This window comes from Anas platyrhynchos, chromosome 26 (genome assembly GCF_047663525.1).
Source record: "Anas platyrhynchos isolate ZD024472 breed Pekin duck chromosome 26, IASCAAS_PekinDuck_T2T, whole genome shotgun sequence".
NCBI lineage: Eukaryota > Metazoa > Chordata > Aves > Anseriformes > Anatidae > Anas > Anas platyrhynchos.
The window spans coordinates 1,325,043-1,343,050 of record NC_092612.1 but is presented as its reverse complement, the minus strand read 5'-3'; the positions used below and the strand labels follow the sequence as shown (position 1 = coordinate 1,343,050).

The following is an 18,008-nucleotide window of genomic DNA, read 5'->3' as shown; positions in this document are numbered from 1 at the left end:
CTCCGGTGCCGGCCCCCCGCTGGCCTTTCCCGGAGCCCGGGGAGCTTTGGCCCGGCTTCGCTTCCCGCACCAGCCCCGAGGCTCCTTCCCCAGCCCCGTCCCTCGCCCCCAGCCACTCTCCGGCCATCCCAGCGAGGCTCCGAGCTCAGCTCCTGGAGACCCCCAGGATAAACCCCGAGAAGAAGCCGGGCTGCCCCCGGGGGGGCTGCCACCGCTCCCCGGGCCTGAACCGAGCTCCTGACCCCATGGCCAAGCCGGGGGTCCCCGGGGTGTGAAGGCTCGGTCGCCGTCCCGATGTCTCGCCGCCGGCTCCGTGGAAGCGCGACCACCAGCTTCAACCCCATCCCGGGGCGACGGGCAGCAGCTCCCCGCCGGTGATTCCCATCCAGCCATCGCTGCGATCCCCCGGGGAAACGGGGCAAAGGCTCCCCGACACCTCCGGAGGCCACCCGGGGGGTCCTAGCCCCCTGCCCTCGCGTGTGGTCCTCGTCCCGGCCGCGGGTGACGATGACGACGTTGACCCACCGGGGCCGCCGCAGCGAGGCGGGTGGGAGCGTGGGCAAGAGGCTGGATGAGGAGGAGGAGAGGGACCCAGAGGAGGACGATGACTCCAAAGGCACCCGCCTGACGCTGATGGAGGAGGTGCTGCTCCTGGGACTGAAGGACAAGCAGGTAAAGCGAGGCCGCAGGTCTTAAAATGAGGCTTCGGGGAAACCCACAGCCTCGTGTGGCAGCCCCGACGGGAGCACAGAGATGCCCCGGCGCCGTGTGCTCTTCGCCAAAACCCTCTTTGAGAAACGACGGGGACAGGTTTTGAGGGAAGGGGGCAAGGGGACAGAAAGCAGCTGGAGCAGGATGAGCTCCCCAGTGGCTGCCGTTCCCTGCTCGAGCAGCACCGGGGGCGATCGGGGCTCTTGGTTGTCAGCCCCCACAGCGGGGCCGGCCCCGCTCGGCACCTTTCTGCTTCCTACACGTCAATGCCTCCATCTAGATCTCCTGGGGCACGGCAATACGGCCCCTCCCCTCCGCCAAAATGGGGAAAATGAGGCAAGGGGGGGCTCAGCAGGAGCCCGAGGTGCTTCCTGAGGCAACAACAAGTGCAGAGGGGTGCGAGGTGCCTGTGCTCCCATCCCCTGGGGCCCTGGTGGTCCTTGACTGAGCCTGGTCAGGCACCTTATGCCCCCCAGCCCTGCTCTGGCCGTGGTTTTTTGGCAGGGACGGGGGGCTGAGGGCTTGGCAAGCTCAGCAGGGAGTAGCAGGAGAGCGGGGCTACCCGGGGAGCATCACGCAAATAACTTGGGAGCAAATATTTGAGAGCAGCGTGGCCCGGCTTCCTTCCTGCCTGGGCTACGTTGAGCATTCTTGGTGCGGTTTACGAATTCCTGGGAACGGCCCCGAAGCCACCAGGAAGTGAGGAGAGCACAAAATAGATAAGAGAAGGACTTGTCTCACGCTTTCTTCGTTTGTTTTTTGTCCTGTCCTTCCGTGTTTCGCCACCTGAAGGCAAGACGCAGGCAGCAGGCCTCACGGCCCACCCCCATGGTTTGATGAGCAGGGGAAAATTAAAAAATAGAATAATGAAAAAGATGATTTTAGCCAAACCCAATGAGCCCCCAGTGCAATTTCATTATTTTAAGTACCAGTCTGTCCACGTAGGGGACACTGGCTGCACACCAGCATTCGTGACCGGTCTGATTTCGGGAGCTGATATTACCCAAGGAGCTTTCAATTTCTCTCATTTCAGCCCCCTTAAAATTTTCGGGGCGAGATGTGCCTTCCAGCCCAATGAACCGAAACCTTCGGTAACCTCCATGCCCTTTTTCAGAGAACTGGTTCCTAAAGGGCACGTGCAAAGAAAAAAAAAACACCACAGTGGAAGGAAATCAGCACGTCTTAGCAAAGACAAGCGTGAAGGGTTGCTTTGTCTTCGCTCACAAGGAAATGAAGAAGGCAAATAAAGGCTTTAATTTATTTTATGACTCCCTGTGCTGAGCAAGCTGAACAACCCGGTGTCCAGATGCGCTGTACAAACAGACGCGCTGGGGACAGGAGGTTGCCCGTATGGACCATAAAAGCTTCTACGTAGGAGGCCACAAGCTCTCGGCCTTCTTGTCTTGGGAAGGGCTTCTTGGGTTGCTTTGCCTGTGGTCCCCCAGCTTGGTTAGAGCTGCCCTTTCCCCCCTTCCTCCCCATTTTCTTGAAGAAAAGCTCCAAGGAAAGGGAGCGAGGGCCAGGAATGGGGCGCAGCACCCAGCCCCATCCACCGTTTGGGCACAGCAAGTTTGGGGCCATCCTGAATCTCTTCCACTGCAGTTTCAGCCCTAGCCCGTCTGCCACATGGTGGAGGCGGAGAAGAGGCCGTTCCCTTCATTCTGCAGCTGGCTTTTAAGCCTTGGGGCCCCTCATCCGGCCTCCAGACCTTCCCTTCCCAGTCTGAGAACCCCATGCAACCAGCAGTCCCTCCAGGACCACACTTTCCAGCCCCCTGCACCTTCTCAGTGCTCTGCCCAGCACCATACGGACTCGGGAGCTCCCATGGGTGGGGGTCCCTGGACATGGCAGTGGGGCTCTGGCCGCCTGTCCCCGGCGTCACATGTGTCCCTGTCCCCGCAGGGCTACACCTCCTTCTGGAACGACTGCATCTCCTCTGGCCTGCGCGGCGGCATCCTCATCGAGCTGGCACTGCGGGGCCGCATCCAGCTGGAGCCCCTCACCGCCAGGAAGAAGCGGCTGCTGGACAGGAAGGTGATGGCAGCGATGGGGCCGAAGGGCTGAGGCGGTGCCATGGGTGCCGACCATCCTGTGTGTCCCCCACGCATGCATACACATGCCCCGCGGTGGCTTTGTGGCGTGCTTCAGTGCCTGCCCGCGTCCCAGCCTGATGGCTCCCGGTCCTTTTGGCCTCCCAGGTGCACCTGAAGTCGGACGCTCCAACTGGTGACATCCTGCTGGACGAGACCCTGCGGCACATCAAGGCCACGGAGCCTGCAGAAACGGTGCAGACCTGGATAGAGCTGCTCACGGGTAGGCCCAGCAAGAGGAGGCACAGAGTCATGGCGTGGGTTGCGTTGGGTTGGGTTGCGTTGGGTTGGGTTTGGTTGTGTTGGGTTGTGTTGGGTTGCGTTGGATTGAGTTGTGTTGTGTTGTGTTGTGTTGAGTTTTGTTGGGTTGCGTTGGGTTGGTTTGGGCTGCGTTGGGTTGGATTGGGTTGCGTTGGGTTGTGTTGGGTTGCGTTGGGTTGTGTTGAGTTGGGTTGTGTTGGGTTGGATTGGGTTGCGTTGGGTTGGGTTGTGTTGGGTTGTGTTGGGTTGGATTGGGTTGCGTTGGGTTGGGTTGGTGGGGAGCTCAAAGCCCACCTCATTCCTGCCCCCACCATGGGCACCACTCCTTCCTCCCCAGCCCCATCCAGCCTGGCCTTGGGGCTGCCCCCCAGTGATGGGGCACCCCCAGCTCCCCCAGGCAGCCTGGGGCTGAGCCAGGCTCCATCCACCCAGCCTCCAACGTGGTTTATTTCTCCTCAGGGGAGACCTGGAACCCCTTCAAGCTGCAGTACCAGCTGCGGAACGTGCGCGAGCGCATCGCCAAGAACCTGGTGGAGAAAGGCATCCTCACCACGGAGAAGCAGAACTTCCTCCTCTTCGACATGACCACGCACCCCGTCAGCAACGCCGCCGAGAAGCAACGCTTGCTCAAGAGGCTGCAGGAAGGCGTGCTGGAGCGCTGGGCGGGCGACCCGCACCGCATGGACCGCAGGACTTTGGCTCTCCTGGTGCTCGCCCACTCCTCGGACGTGCTGGAGAACGCTTTCAGCAGCCTGACGGACGAGCGGTACGAGGCGGCGATGAACAGGACCAAGGAGGTCCTTGACGCAGATCCGGAGGTGGAAGCTGCCAAAAACAGAGGCACGGAGATGATCTGGGCCATCCTGGCGGCCTTCAACAAGGCTTGAGGCCCTGCGGGGTGGGCGGCAGAGCTTCGCCTGCCTCAGCGTGAGGCCACGGGCTCCCTTGGCATGGGGTGGTGGGGGGCAGGAGGCCTCGGGACCGCTGCCAACAGAGGCTGCTGCCCCCAGGGAGCAGAGGTGACGGCCACCGGCCATGCTGAATGCCTGCTGTGGCAGCACTGAGGTGCCCCACCGGCCAAATCGCAATGGGAAGGGGCTCAGACCCCCCTCAGGAACAGCCCGGACCCCCCCTTCACCTCCTTCCCCTGTGTGCAATTGCGGGGTGGCCCCGAGCCTCCGGGCTGTGCTGCCCTGCAGCGCTTTTCAAGAAGGGGATGAGCTCACTGTGATTTTTATTTTTATTTTTTTTTCCGTTTTAATTATGATTAATTTCCTTCCTCCTCTGCCACTTGGACTCCCCGCCGTGGATGTGGACGTGTTTCTGGGTATTTAAACCCATAACTTGCAGTGGCGGCGGTTCCAACTGCTCCTAATAAAAGGGTTTGGTGGTGGAAGGAAGGTCCTCGGTGCTGGTGGTGGCACTGGGACACCCCAAACTGGGCTCCCGCACCCCAGGGCTGCTCTGTGGGGCCCGGGGCTGTCCCCAGGGACACGGATCCTCGTGGGCACCTTCTTGGGGTCGCCAGGAAAGCAGCGGGTCGGTGCCGGTGCCTGTGGGGAGCGTGGGCAAGGAGCCCCCAGCACAAAGGGGCGTCAGGATGGCACAGGGCCATGGGGACAGCCTGGGGACGTTGTGGGACGTGGGGATGATGTAGGGTCATGGGGAAGTTTCAGGGCTATGGAGACGTTATGGGACTTGAGAACATTGTGGGCTGTGGGGACAGCGTGGGACGTGGGGACATTGTAGGACATGGGGATAAGGTAGGGCCATGGGGACATTTCAGGGCTATGGAGACATTGTGGGACTTGAGAAAATTATGGGCTGTGGGGACTGTGTGGGGCATGGGGACAATTGCAGGGACATCGGGACAGTGTGGTGCTAAGGGAAACTGGGACATCTGGGGGCTATGGAGACACTGCAGGACATGATAAAAGGATGGGCCATGGGATCAGCACAGGGCCATGGGGACACTGTAGGGCCGTGGGGACGTTATAGGACCACAGGGCTGTGGCGGGGCCATGGGGACACTATGGGGCCATGAGGCCAGATCAGGGCGATGCTCTAGTGAGGACACTGGGAGCACTGGGAGACACTGGGAGGGGCAGTGGGGGTGCTTGGGGACACTGGGATCACTGGGTGTACTGGGATCACTGGGTGTACTGGGTGTACTGGGAGCACTGGGAGCTCTGAGGGCTCCAAGGGGCTTCTGCGGCCCACCAGGAGGCGCCCGGGCCTGCTCCTGCAGCCAAGCCGAAGCCCCGCCCTTCCCTCCCGCTCATTGGGTCCCCGGCCGCAGTCTTTCTGCTTATTGGTTCTTTCCAACGTCAATCAAGCTGAGGGGGTTCCGCCTTCCCGCTCAAGCTGCCTCACTTCCCATTGGCCCCCCTCAGCTCCAGCCGGGGCGGCTAAGCCCCGCCCCTCTCCCCGCCCCACGCTGGCGCTGATTGGTTGGAGGTGATGTCAGCGCGCCCTCCTCCCCGCTCCCATTGGACGGCCGCCTGTCCGTCAGACTGCCGAGGCGGCAGGGGGCGGCAGCGGCCATTTTGGAGGAGAGAGCGGGGCCGGGCGGCGCGGAGGCAGCGCGGAGGCAGCGCGGATCCACCGGGGTCGCCGCTCCCCGCCATGGCCGCCCCGCTCGGCACCGGCACCCGCACGGAGGAACCCGGGCAGGAAAAACAGGTGGGAACCCCCTCGGCGAGCCCTCCTGCCTCCCTATTGGCTGGGCAGCGCGTCAATCTTCCCCTCCCCGCTCAGTGATTGCTTGCTGCCGCTGTCCATCTGAGTAACGCCGGCGTCTCATTGGCTGCGGGGCAGGAGGGGGGGAGGAGGGACTTCCGGGAGGGGCGGGGAAAAGGGTGGCTTGTGTGGAGGGGCGCGCGGGGGGTTGTGGGATACTGGGGGTGTGGGGCTGGGGGCCCTCAGCCCCCCCCAGACCCCCCTCAGTTCCCCCCAGCCCCCCCTCAGACCCCTTAAGACCCCCCTCAGCCCCCCTCAGACCCCCTCAGACCCCCTCAGACCCCCCTCACCCCCCCCTCAGCCCCCCTCAGACCCCCTCAGACCCCCCTCAGCCCCCCCAGACCCCCCTCAGCCCCCTCAGACTCCCCCCAGACCCCCCTCAGCCCCCTCTCGTTTTCCAGGACGCGCAGGAGAAGGAGCTCGCCCACCCCGAGCGAGCGGAGGAGGCGAAGCTGAAGGCGAAATACCCCAACCTGGGCCAGAAGCCTGGAGGCTCCGATTTCCTGATGAAGAGGCTGCAGAAAGGGGTACTCACGGCCCGGCCGCGGCCTCGGTGCCCTTCCCCAGGCTCTGGGCAGGCACAAAGGGCAGGGGGGAACGGCAGCGAGTCAGGCAGCTGCACCTCAGCGTAAAACATCACTTTACTCCCTGGAAAAGCAACAAAATCCTCCCAGAGTTGTTTGGAGCTGCTGGGGCTGCTGCTGCTGGCTCTCCTCACAGAGGCTGGGGCAAGAAACACAAATCCCTCCCCAGCTCCGAACACGCCGAGGCTTCCACTCCTGCTGACGGTCATCCCTGTGGCCTCTGTGTGTGCTCTGTCACCGACACAAACGCTGGGGATGTTTTTAGGTGCCAGTTCCTAAAGCAAGCCAAAAAAAAAAAAAAAAAAAAAAAAAAAAGGAGGGTTACTTCATTGCTTGGCACACAGCAGGCTTTTTTCCCTGCTGGGTTTCGGCTGCAGGATCCTGTCTGCGACCTGCGTGGCGCCAGCAGAAGCCCTGCCGCGGGCCAGGCTGCGCTCCCTGGGGCAAAAACCCAGCTTTTGTGCCAGTGGGATGAGCGAAATCAGCTGTCCTTTTCCCCTCATGGTCTGGTTTTGTGTGCCAGCCCTGGCAGCCCCGTAAAGAATCTCATTTCTGGCCCCACGCACGCGTCTCGGCCATGCCCTGCTGCTCAGCTGCGAGTGCTACAAACCTCTTCAAATTAACCCACCCTCCCTCTTTTCTCTTTTTCAGCAAAAATACTTCGATTCCGGCGACTACAACATGGCCAAGGCGAAGATGAAGAACAAGCAGCTGCCCAGCGCGGGGCCTGACAAGAACCTGGTGACGGGAGACCACATCCCCACGCCGCAGGACCTCCCGCAGAGAAAATCCTCGCTTGTGACCAGCAAGCTGGCCGGGTAGCCTGCGCTCACAGGCTGTTTTATTTTATTTTTTTTTCCCCCCGTTTTTCCTTTTTCTTTTGGTTAATTGGATTGAACTTCACTGTACCGTAGGGCTGGGAGCACCAGAATCCACGTAGTTTATGAGTATTTACAGCAAACACACACCAAACCCTAGGAGAGGTGTCGGAGGCCGGTTTGCTGCCTTCGTTTTCACCCCGTTGGGAACCATCCCTGCTTGCAGAGAGGATTTTTTTTGATTTATATTTTTTTTTTCTCCCCTCTTGCCTTTTTGTTTCAGGCTTGATAAACAAAACGAGGGCAGCGCTGGGGCTGCAGCCTGCGGGGCGCCACGTGCTCAGCACGCGGTCGTAGTAGGGTCAGCGGAAGGGCCCCGAGGGCTGCGCTGATCCCATCCCGAGCTCTGTCCCCGTTCCAGAGGCGAGGGGAGGGCGAGAGGACGCCGTTGGTTTTAGGGATTCCCCTTGGGACAGGAGAGAAACCGCAGGAGGGAGGCAGCGGGCGGCACAGGTACGGCTTCCCTCGGGCATGTGCCGAGCACCGGCACCACCGGGGCTGCTCTCGACGCTCACATTTGCTGCTGGGGGGTCCGGAGAGACCCCAAAGGAGGGGATTTCCCCTCTGTGGGGACGAGGAGCGGAGTGGGGACAGGAGAGCCACGTCCTGGGCTCCCCTCCGGTCCCTGCGTGGCCCGGTCAGGGCAGCAGCTGCGCAGCCTCCTCGTGCACCGCTGCCTGTCCCAGCTGTGTTTGTAAATAGATAACGAATCGTATATATAAAAATATATCTAATTTTGTACTTCTTCATCTCCCCTCTTTTCTAGCGTGCCGCGCTTGTAAAAAAAAAAAATAAATAAATAAAAGGGGGAAGGAAAAAAAAAAAGGCAAGATAGGGAAAAAGGCAAAGTGGGGGCAGGGAGGGGACAGTTCCGCCACCACGACTTCCCCCCCGCGCAGGAGGAGGAAGCGCCGGTGACGCCAGAGGATGAGAAGCAGCCAGAGCAGCTCCGGGACGTGACTGCGGCGTGGAGCGGGGTCACGTCCCCATGTCAGGGTGTCCTGGGGCATTTTTGGGGGCTCCGGTGGGGTTTCTTTGAGGCAGGAGGGGCTGAGGGAGCTGAGCTCAGGAGGTGAAAACCTTGGGGGGGGTTTCAGCGGGTTGGCTGAGCAAGGCTTGGCCATAATTCATCCCCCTTCTTTTTGGGGGGGGCTGAAACACCCCTGTACCCCCCTGTAGGGTGCTGGGGGCCATTTGGGACACCCGGACCTGTCCCTTTTTGCCGAGCTGCTCCATTAACATGACATTAATCAGCTGAGCAGCCCGGGGGGGCACCAGGAGGGGCTTTTCCCCCCTCCAGCCTTCCAAACGAGCACCGGGGTTGTGCACCGGGGATTCCCGGTGCCCCCCACTCCCCGTTTCCCCCCCCCTTTTGGCCTTTTTTACGATCCCCACCCCAAAGCCGGGGCCGGGACGCGCTGTTCCAGCCGGGTTTGTTTGTGCCGCGGAGCTTGGCACCGCCGGGCGCTGCCGGAACAAACCCAGCTCCCCTCCCGCTGCCAAGAATTCGCTTCCCCCACAAGGACGCGTTCCCTGGGGCCGCGGGAAGGGGTTTTGGGATTGGGATTTGCCTCGCCGGGCCCCGGAGCAGCCCCGTCCTGCTGCTTATGGGGTCAAAGGGGAGGCGGTGATGGGGTTGGGGTGTGTGGGGTAGGTGCACGTCCCCAATTCTTTGACAATTTGGGGCAAAAGTGCGTCAGGGCAGTGGGGACAAGGCGGAACCGCAGCTTCCTCCTCTGCTGTCCCCGCCTGACGCTCGGGGTGGTGACTTGTGGACTTGGCAGCGCTTTGGGGCCCCCAAAACCCCGGGGTTCTTGGCGTTGGCAGCTCCTCGGGCTCCTCGCTGCCCCACCTGGAGGAGAAAACCCCATCCCAGGGGCTCTTGGGGTTTCCTCCCCACACCTTTTATCCCCCACGGAGTTTCCCCCATCCCACGGCCACCCGCAGCGGGGTCGGGCAGGGATTCCCCCGGCCCTTTTTTGGGGGTGCTGGTGACTTTCCTCGCAGCCCCGTGCCCGGTGTCCCGCTTTCGTCACGTCGCGGTGACACGGCGCCGGGGCTGACGTTGCACCGAGGTGGCCTTTGGACGGGGTGACAGCGGGGCACGGCCTCACCTCCCCAAGGGGGACGCGATATGGGGGCGAATTTTGGCCCCCGTTTGCAGCATCGTGCCCCCCTTCAGGCAGAAAATCCCGCTGAGGCTTTGGGGGGTGCAGGGGGGGAGCCCCAAAGCCCCTCAGTTGCGTGGATTCACACTGGGATGGGGACACCGGGGACGAGGGGGCACTGGGGATGGGGTCACGGGGACATTGGGCACCAGGGATGGGGTTTATGGGGACAAGGGGACACCGGGGATGGGGACGTGAGAGAAGCGGGGATAATGGGGACAAGGGGGCACCAGGGATGGGGATGTCAGGGGTATGGGGGCACTGGGGATGGGGACACTGGGGATGTGGGGGCACCAGGAATGGGGGATAATGGGGATGTGGGGCACTGGGGATGGGGGTAATGGGGTGAGGAGGGTGTGGGGACACCAGGGACGTGCAGGTACTGGGGATGGGGGATAACAGGGATATGGGGGCACTGGGAATGGGGGATAATGGGGATGAGGGGACACCGAGGATGGGGACATGAGGGGTGTGGGGATAACAGGGATGGGGGATAATGGGGACATTGGGCACTGGGGATGGGGGATAATGGGGACGAGGGTCACCAGGGATGGGGATATCAGGGGTATGGGGGCACTGGGATGGGGGGGCACCAGGAATGGGGGATAATGGGGATGAGGGGACAATGGGGATGGGGGTAATGGGGACATGAGAGAAGTGGGGATAATAGAGGTGGGGGATAACGGGGATATCAGGGGTGTGGGGACACCAGGGGTGCGGGTGCTGGGGCTGGGGGTAATGGGGACGAGGGGGGTGTGGGGACAGCAGGGCCGTGCGGGGGATGGGGGCACTGGGGGTGTGGGGGCACTGGGGGTGGGGGATAACGGGGAGGAGGGGGGCACTGGGGCTGGGAACATGAGGGAAGTGGGGATAATGGGAATAGGGGATAAGGGGGGTGTGGGGGCACCGGGGGTGGGGACACGAGGGCTGCGGGGACACCGGGGGGGGGGGGCACGGGCAGAGCCAGCCCCCACGTGGCGCCTCCCCCGTCCCTTTCTCCTCCGAGCCACATTTGGGGTTCCCCAAAACCCCCCCAGTGCCCACCCCAAACCCCAACCCCCCCCCAAGCCCCCCCATGGGGGGGCTGAGGACGTGGCGGGGGGGGACAAGAGAACGGGGAAGGGGGGGGGGGGGGCGGAGGGAACCAGGATCCGGCCCCGGGAGGCGGAGCCCGGCCGGAAACGGAACCGGCTTCGCCCCCCCCCCGCCCCCCAAGTCCCCACCCCCCCGGTTGGCGTCACGGCTCCCCGTATATAAGCGGCCTCCTCCCGCCCTCCCGGCCCCGCTCCTCGAAGCCGTTTAACACCCGGGGGGGCCCTTCTCCGGTAGGCGCCATGTTCGCCCTGCCGCGCAACGCCCTCATCGGCTTCAACCTCTACTGCGGCGGCGGCACCGGGCCCGGAGGGGGCGGCGGAGGCGGAGGGGGCCCGGCCTCACCGGGGGGGACCCCGGCCCCCCCCTCCCCCTCTTCCCCCCCCCCTCCCCTCCTCTCCGGTCCCGCCGCCCCCTCCCCGTTCCCGGCGGCTCGCGGCGCCCCCTGCTCGCTGCTGATTGGCTCCGCCGCCGCTCCGCGCTCGCTGATTGGCTCCGCCGCTCCCCGGTCGCCGCCGTTGTGGAGCCCCGAGGAGGAGCTGGACGGCTGCGAGCCCGAGGCCGAGCTGGGGGGGTCCGGTGGAGGTGTGGGGGGGGGGTCCTTACCGGGGACCCCCCCGGAGTTACCCGCGGATGAGTTGAGGCAGGACTCGTTGGAATTGATCCTCCGGTATCTGCGGGAAGCGGCGGGGGAAACGGAACCGGGCTTGAAAAAGTTTTTGCCGGGGCTTTTGGGAAGGCCCGGGGGGACGGGGGACGGCGTGATGGAGAAAGCGCTGGAAACGTTGAGGAGGGTGGGGGACGGAGTCCTGGAGAAACACGAGCTGGCCTTCCAAGGTGAGTTACCGGGAATTAACGGGGGTCTACCGGGGGTTACCGGGATCTACCGGGGTTTAACGGGGGTCTACTGGGGCTTAATGCGGTTTAACGGGGATTTAACGGGGGTCTACTGGGGCTTAATGGGGCTTAACGGGGGTCTACCGGGGTTTAACGGGGGTCTAGTGGGGTCTACCGGGGCTTAACGGGGGTTACCGGGGTTTAACGGGGGTCTACCGGGGGCTGGGAGGGCCCCCCCGGAGCCCAGCGCGTTAAAAACGGCCAAAAACGAAAGTGAACTTTGCCCGAAAGGAGGTGGGGGGGGGTTGGAAACTGGCCGGGGCTGCAGGGCGCTGATAACCCGGTTACCGATTAAACGAGGCCCGCCCGCGCTCCTGGCCCCGAGCCCGGTGGTTTTACCGGAATCCACCCCAAAAATTCCACCCCCCCCTCCCACTCATCCGGTCCTGAAATAGCCCCAAAAAGCTCGGTCCCGGTGGTCCCGGGTGAGCAGGTGGTGGAGGTGTTTGTAACACCTCGTCCTTGGGGAGAAAGGGGGGAATTGGGCAATTTTGGGGTGTTTTCTTGCATTTCGTGGGCTAGTTTTTAGGGAGTGGTGAGAATGGGTAATTTTGGGCGGGATTCCTGGAATTCTGGGGCGAGGTTTTTGGGGAGAAGTGGAAAATTCAGAGAGGCTTCCCAGAACTCGGACGCAAGTTTTGGGGGAGCGGCGAGAACGGGAAATTTGGGCTGGTTTCTTGGAACTTGGAGGCGAGTTTTGGGGGAGCAGTGAGAATGGGTCTTTTTGGGTCGGTTTTGTGGATTTTAGAAGTGAGCAATTCGGGGACCGGAAAAAAAAACGGCCATATGGGGCCAGTTTTGCTTAACTTGGAGAAAATCTTAGAGATGGAGGAGATTGGACCATGTTGGGCTGTTTTTGTGGAATTTGGAGGCGAGTCCTTGGGGACCAGGCAGAATTGACCATTTTGGGGTGGTTTCGTGGAACTCGGATGTGACTTCTTGGAGGCCTTTCAGAACTGCCCATTTTGGGTCAGTTTTGTGAAACTCGGAAGTGAGCCCTGGGACGGGGAAGAACCGACCATTTTGGGCTGGTTTCACGTAGCTCAGAAGTGAAACTTTTTAAGCCCAGCAAGAACCAAGCGTTTTGGGTCCTTTTAACGTAACTCAGCCATAAATCCTCAGGGACCGGCGAGATCTGACCATTTGGGGTCAGTTTTGTGGAAATCGGAGGCGAGCTCTCAGGGACCAGCAAGAATTGACCATTTTGGGTCAGTTCCATGGAATTCAGAGGCGAGTCCCCAGGGAGTGGTGGGAACTGCCCATTTTGGGTCAGTTTTGTGGAACTCGGAAGCGAGCCCCTGGGGATGGGGCGGAACCGACCATTTTGGGGCTGTTTTCCCAGAACCCAGCAGCGGGATTTTTTCCAGACCAGCACGTACCAACCCTTTGGGATCAGCTCCATGGGGACGGGGGGGAGATTTGACCATTTTGGGCTGGTTTCACCCAACTCAGAAGCGAGCTCCCGAGCCAGCTGGCGGCGAGACGCCGCCCCTCCCGCAGCAGGATGTTGCACTTTTAAAAAATGCAAAAGGTTTCAAGCCGGCCCCCACCCCTTCCCTCATCACCCTGCTGGGTGAGATTTTTGGGGTTTCACCACCCCCGGCCAAATTTTTGGGGTGCTGGCAAGGAAACCACGCTCGGGGGAGCAGGGGGGGGTCACCGTTGAGGATTTGGGACGTTCCCTTGGTGCGTGCAGCAAAGGACCTGGCTGCAGGGAGGCTTCCCGTGGCTCTGAGCAATAACAAGCGCTGCCTTTCGGTTTCGGGAGGGTTTGTTTGCTTATTCATGAGGGAGGGGGGGGCACCGCAGGTCGCGCCGGGGGAATTTTTGTGGTTCCGCTCGCTGCACCCACCTTGGCGACGGGGCAGGGCCGGTGCCAAGCCTCGGGGCCAGCCCCCCGGATCCCTCATGGGGTGTGGGGGGGAATAACTAGAAGGGGTTTTTGGGTTTTGTTTTTTTTTTGTTGTTGTTTTTTGTTTTTTTTTCTGCCTTTTTTTTTTTTGCGAGTCTCTGAGCCAACCTCTCTTGCAGGAATGCTTCGGAAGCTGGAAATCAAGAAGGAGGAGGACCTGCAGGCCGTGGGTGAGGTGGCTGCCCACCTCTTCAGCGACGGGGTGACCAACTGGGGGCGCGTCGTCACCCTCATCTCCTTCGGCGCCTTCGTCGCCCGGCACCTGAAAAGCGTAAAGCAGGAGAAAAGCATCGGCTCCCTGGCCAGGATCATCACCGACGCCCTCGTCTCGTCCAAACGCGAGTGGCTCATGAGCCAGGGAGGCTGGGTGAGTCACGCCGCCCGGCCCCAGCCCCGCCGGCCCTTTTATTTATTTATTATTTCCTTTGGAACAATTCGATCTTTTCCTATTTCCCTCGCCCCCGCCGGGTGACAGCAGCGTGTGTCAGCGGGTTGAGTCACTGTTCCAGTTAAAACCACAGTCAGGGCGCCGGGGAGGCAGCAACGCCTTTCCCCTGGCTGTTTGGGGCGGCCCTGACCCCAAAACGCAACCCTACACCCGGGAGGTGGCCCCAAAACGAAGCCGTGCGGGGTTCCCCGTGGCCGTGCCGGTTCCAGGAGTGCTGTGGCAGGGAGGTGACGGTGCCTTGTTGCCTTCTGTTCCCTTTAGGAGGGTTTCGTCGACTTTTTCCGAGTGGAAGACCTGGAAGGCAGCATCAGGAACGTGCTGATGGCGTTCGCAGGAGTGGCAGGACTGGGAGCGAGCTTGGCCTACATGATCCGGTGAAACCCCGGCACGCCGCAGAGGTGCGGAACTCTGGGTGGCCCGGCTCTCTTGGCGTGGAGCTGGCGAGCTTCCTCCTGCGGGCGTTATTTCTGAAGCCAAGACTTGAGCGACCCCCCAGGAGAACCCCCCCAGGCCTCCCCCACTGAGCGATCCTTTCCTCCGAAGGAAGGCGAGGCGTGCGCCGGTGGGATTGTGAGAGGGGACCCGATGAGGATTATCGCTTTTTGGGAGCAGAAAAGCGGAAGAAGTTTGGTGGATGGGCTCGGTTTGAGAGCCCGAGTGGACTGCTTCGGTTTTACCCCGGAGTTTTGAGCCTCGCCTGGACTGAAGCCTCTTGAGCTTGGCGTGGTGGGAGCGAAATATTCAGAGCTTGGCGCTCCTGGGGAGAGCAGCTCCTCTGGCAGAGCTTCGAGTGCGAGCCCGGCGCCGCCTCGGGAAAGAGTGGAGCCCCCCCTGGGGCTGGCAGGAGGTGGCAGGGAGGCGGCGGAGCGGGGCCGGCGCGGCGCGGTGACCGCAGGCAGCTGCTGCCCCGTCTGACTGCTCTCGCTGCACCACAGGCAGTTTAAAAATAGGGAGTGCACTTTGTGGGTATTTACAAAAAAAAAAACTACAAAACAACAACAAAAAAAAAGAGCCATGGGGCGGAGAAAGCTGTAAAGAAGCTGTAAATACGTCCAAGCTGTAGGATATGTACATTTCTTACCGAGCTAACAGTGCAGAGGTAAAGGGGTTGAGCGTGATGGAGCTGCTTAGGGGCACGCCGTGCTTCGTCCCTCGTGTGGTTGTAGCAAAACCTTCGGCCTCGATGCCGAGTGAGCCCTTCAGAGAGGCACCCGAGCCAAATTCGCAAGGAGCACAGCAAGGAGCAGCGGCCTGGGGGGCTCACGTTGTGCCCGCAGCTTGCTGGCAACACTTGGTGTTCCTGTTTATTTTTTATCTCCCTTTTTTTTGGGGTTTTCTAGCTCCTTCTAGTAGATGGGGAACTTGGTGTCAGTTCCTTCCTTCTCTCCCCTCTAATCTTGACCCCGTAAGCAGGGAGTGGAACCAAGCTGGTGTTTGAATGTAAATGTTCTGCAGCAGAACCCAAAACCCGGTGCCTCCACCAGGGCCAGCCCCGTGTGCTCCAGCCGTGGATCGGTCGGGTCCGGGGGCAGCTCAGCCTCGCAGAACGGGGCCCTGAGCAAGTGAGAGGGGAGAGAGAGAATGTGCCTACGGTGCTTGACCTGCAGCCTGAGCGATGCCCCACGCAACCCTGAGCGGGGAGCTGGAGGGCAGCGCTCGCCAGGCCTGCTTGTGTGCTGAGCAAGCACTTAGATCTGCCAATAAATGTTTTTTTTGATCCCCTGGCATGGAATTTGCCCTTATCCTGGGAAAGGAGCGGGATTTGTGAGCAGAGCAAGGGCCTTCAGCGCTCCTCCGGTGTGAGGGAGCTCGGCTGCTGCTGCCCTGGGGATCCCCTTGGCAGAAAACCACCCCAAAACCACCCCCCATGGCCCTGCCTTTGCTTCTCGGGGCCTTCCCCAGCCAGGAAATTCATCGGAGGTGGGGAAAATCCACGAGGGGCTGCCTCTGAGAGCTGCTGGGGCGGTGGAGGAGCTGCAGCCGCCGGGCTCTGGCCACGCTGGCCTCGGGCTGGGGGCTCAGCAGCGGCCGCCTCGGCTGGGGGGGGGCCCTGCAGCTGCAGCCGGGCTTTCGGGGCTGCGGGGAGGGCCTCAGCCTCCTGCTTCCCTTCATGGAAACCGAGGGGGGAGGGAGCGGAGCTTCCCCTGCCCCGCGGCTTTTCGGAGAAGCCCGGCCGCGTTCCGCGAACGCCCGCGGAAGTACCGGGGGGGGGGGGGGGATGGGGGAGCGGGCGGGGAGGGCCCTGAGGGCCCCGGGAACCGCCCACGGGAGCGGGGAGGGCCCCGAGGGCTCCGGAGCTGGGCCCTGAGGCCTCGGGAGCCGCTCACGGGTCCCGGTTCGAGCAGGGGAGGCCCCGGGGCAGCTCTGGGGGGCGGCGGGGCCCGGCCCGGTGCAGGCTTCGGGCCCGGTGTAGGCCCCACTAGGCCGCGGCCTCCCCCCCCCCGTTGCCATGGAAACGCGGCACTTCCGGGAAGGGGCGTGGCCACGCCCCCTCCGTCCCTCCCGCCTGGGCTATTTCTGCCCGGCCCCGCCCAGCAACAGCGCCAGCCAATGGCGCGCGCTCACGTGACCGCTTCCAGGAACCCGCGCCCATCCCCCCCCCCCCCCCGCGTGGCGCCGCCGCCCTTCCCCCGCCCCTCCCCCACCCCCCCCAAACCCGCGCGAGACCGCGTGGGGAGCGGTCACGTGACGGGGGGCGCCGGGGGGCGGGGCCTGCAGCTCCTGGGGGGGCGGGGGGAAAGCAGCCCAGTCTGTACTGGTGGCCCCAACTGGTGGACCAGAGCCCATACTGGTCTTCTGTGTCCTGTACTGGTGGCTCAAACTGGTGGCCCAAATCCCGTACTGGTGTCCTGTACTGGTGTCCTGTACTGGTGTCCCATACTGGTGTCCCATGTCCTGTACTGGTGTCCCTTACTGGTGTCCCTTATTGGTGTCCCTTACTGGTGTCCCATACTGGTGTCCTGTACTGGTGTCCCATACTGGTGTCCCATGTCCTGTACTGGTGTCCCATACCATTATCCCATACTGGTGTCCCATACTGGTATCCTGTACTGGTGTCCCATACCAGTGTCCCTTACTGGTGTCCCATGTCCTGTACTGGTGTCTCATACTGGTATCCTGTACTGGTGTCCTGTACTGGTGTCCCAAACTGGTGTCCCAAACTGGTGTCCCATACCAGTGTCCCTTACTGGTGTACCATACTGGTGTCCCATGCTGGTGTTTTATACTGGTATCCCATACTGGTGTCCCGTACTGGTGTTCCCTACTGGTGTCCCATACTGGTATCCCATACTGGTGTCCCGTACTGGTGTTCCCTACTGGTGTCCCATACTGGTATCCCATACTGGTGTCCCATACTGGTATCCCGTACTGGTGTTCCGTACTGGTGTCCCATACTGGTATCCCATACTGGTGTCCCGTACTGGTGTTCCCTACTGGTGTCCCATACTGGTATCCCATACTGGTGTCCCATACTGGTATCCCGTACTGGTGTTCCGTACTGGTGTCCCATACTGGGACACATGGGCCACAATGGGGGTGGGGGGGTGTGCAGGATTGCCCCCTGACAGCCCCCCCCAGCAGAGGGTGCTGTGCTCCAGGGAGCCTACTGGGAGCACTGGGAGGGGCTGCAGGGCACTGGGGGGGCACTGGGAGCACTGGTGGGGGTGGGGTAGGGCACTGGGAGCACTGGGATCACCGGTGCCCCCTCCAAACACCTTTTCCAGTGCTCTGCAAAGCCAGATTTTGACTGGGGGGGGGGGGGTTAGAACTACCAAAAGTGCCCCCAACCCCCCTTGAACCCCCCCAAAACTCCCCAAATCCCCCTAAACCCCCCCAAAATCCCCTAAATCCCCCCCAAACCCCATGCAGCCTTTTTTGGGGGGGCTGAACTGAGGCATGGGGGTGTGTGAAAAGGGCAGGGGGTAAAATGGGGGTGTAAAATGGGGGGGTGGAATTGGGGTGTAAAATGGGGGTGTAGAAGTGGGGGGTGTAAAATGGGGGGGGGGCAAATGGATGGGTGCAGCTGTGGGGTTGGGGCTGACCCTGTGTGTCCCCCCCCCCCCAAGAGATTGCTGTACATGGGGTAGGATTGGGAAGGGTACTGGGGCTACTGGGAGGCCGGCACTGGGGCTACTGGGAGGACTGGGAGGGGTCCGGTTGGGGTCAGTGGTGTTGTGGGGGGCCCCCACGGGGCCCGCCCCGGACACGCGTGGGTGCAGGCCCGGCC

At 62.1% G+C, this 18,008-nt stretch overlaps 3 protein-coding genes across 3 annotated transcripts; all 3 read left to right on the top strand.

Annotated features, from left to right (window-relative positions):
* The first annotated feature begins 13 nt into the window (after positions 1-13).
* On the top strand, positions 14-4,462 carry GOLPH3L (golgi phosphoprotein 3 like). Its single transcript, XM_005030002.6, has 4 exons — positions 14-672; positions 2,614-2,745; positions 2,910-3,024; positions 3,522-4,462. Exons 1-4 carry the CDS (start codon positions 508-510, stop codon positions 3,947-3,949), a joined length of 840 nt encoding a protein of 279 aa, XP_005030059.5. The 5' UTR covers positions 14-507; the 3' UTR covers positions 3,950-4,462.
* A 1,105-nt stretch (positions 4,463-5,567) lies between these two features.
* On the top strand, positions 5,568-8,004 carry ENSA (endosulfine alpha). The gene is made up of 3 exons (XM_038167909.2): positions 5,568-5,744; positions 6,203-6,328; positions 7,037-8,004. Exons 1-3 carry the CDS (start codon positions 5,688-5,690, stop codon positions 7,205-7,207), a joined length of 354 nt encoding a protein of 117 aa, XP_038023837.1. The 5' UTR covers positions 5,568-5,687; the 3' UTR covers positions 7,208-8,004.
* Positions 8,005-10,762: 2,758 nt separating this feature from the next.
* On the top strand, positions 10,763-15,507 carry MCL1 (MCL1 apoptosis regulator, BCL2 family member). The gene is made up of 3 exons (XM_027444469.3): positions 10,763-11,360; positions 13,452-13,699; positions 14,042-15,507. The coding sequence occupies exons 1-3, from the start codon at positions 10,766-10,768 to the stop codon at positions 14,156-14,158; spliced, it is 960 nt and encodes a 319-aa protein (XP_027300270.3). The 5' UTR covers positions 10,763-10,765; the 3' UTR covers positions 14,159-15,507.
* Positions 15,508-18,008: the final 2,501 nt, after the last annotated feature.

Bases quoted from the DNA above. Each gene is read 5' to 3' on its own strand.
- ENSA (XM_038167909.2), top strand. From the start codon at position 5,688: ATGGCCGCCCCGCTCGGCACCGGCACCCGCACGGAGGAACCCGGGCAG. The intron at 5,745-6,202 runs GTGGGAACCCCC...CTCGTTTTCCAG, and splicing joins AACCCGGGCAGGAAAAACAG to GACGCGCAGGAGAAGGAGCT. The intron at 6,329-7,036 runs GTACTCACGGCC...TCTCTTTTTCAG, and splicing joins TGAAGAGGCTGCAGAAAGGG to CAAAAATACTTCGATTCCGG.
- MCL1 (XM_027444469.3), top strand. From the start codon at position 10,766: ATGTTCGCCCTGCCGCGCAACGCCCTCATCGGCTTCAACCTCTACTGC. The intron at 11,361-13,451 runs GTGAGTTACCGG...CCTCTCTTGCAG, and splicing joins ACACGAGCTGGCCTTCCAAG to GAATGCTTCGGAAGCTGGAA. The intron at 13,700-14,041 runs GTGAGTCACGCC...TGTTCCCTTTAG, and splicing joins TCATGAGCCAGGGAGGCTGG to GAGGGTTTCGTCGACTTTTT.
- GOLPH3L (XM_005030002.6), top strand. From the start codon at position 508: ATGACGACGTTGACCCACCGGGGCCGCCGCAGCGAGGCGGGTGGGAGC. The intron at 673-2,613 runs GTAAAGCGAGGC...CTGTCCCCGCAG, and splicing joins TGGGACTGAAGGACAAGCAG to GGCTACACCTCCTTCTGGAA. The intron at 2,746-2,909 runs GTGATGGCAGCG...TTGGCCTCCCAG, and splicing joins AGCGGCTGCTGGACAGGAAG to GTGCACCTGAAGTCGGACGC.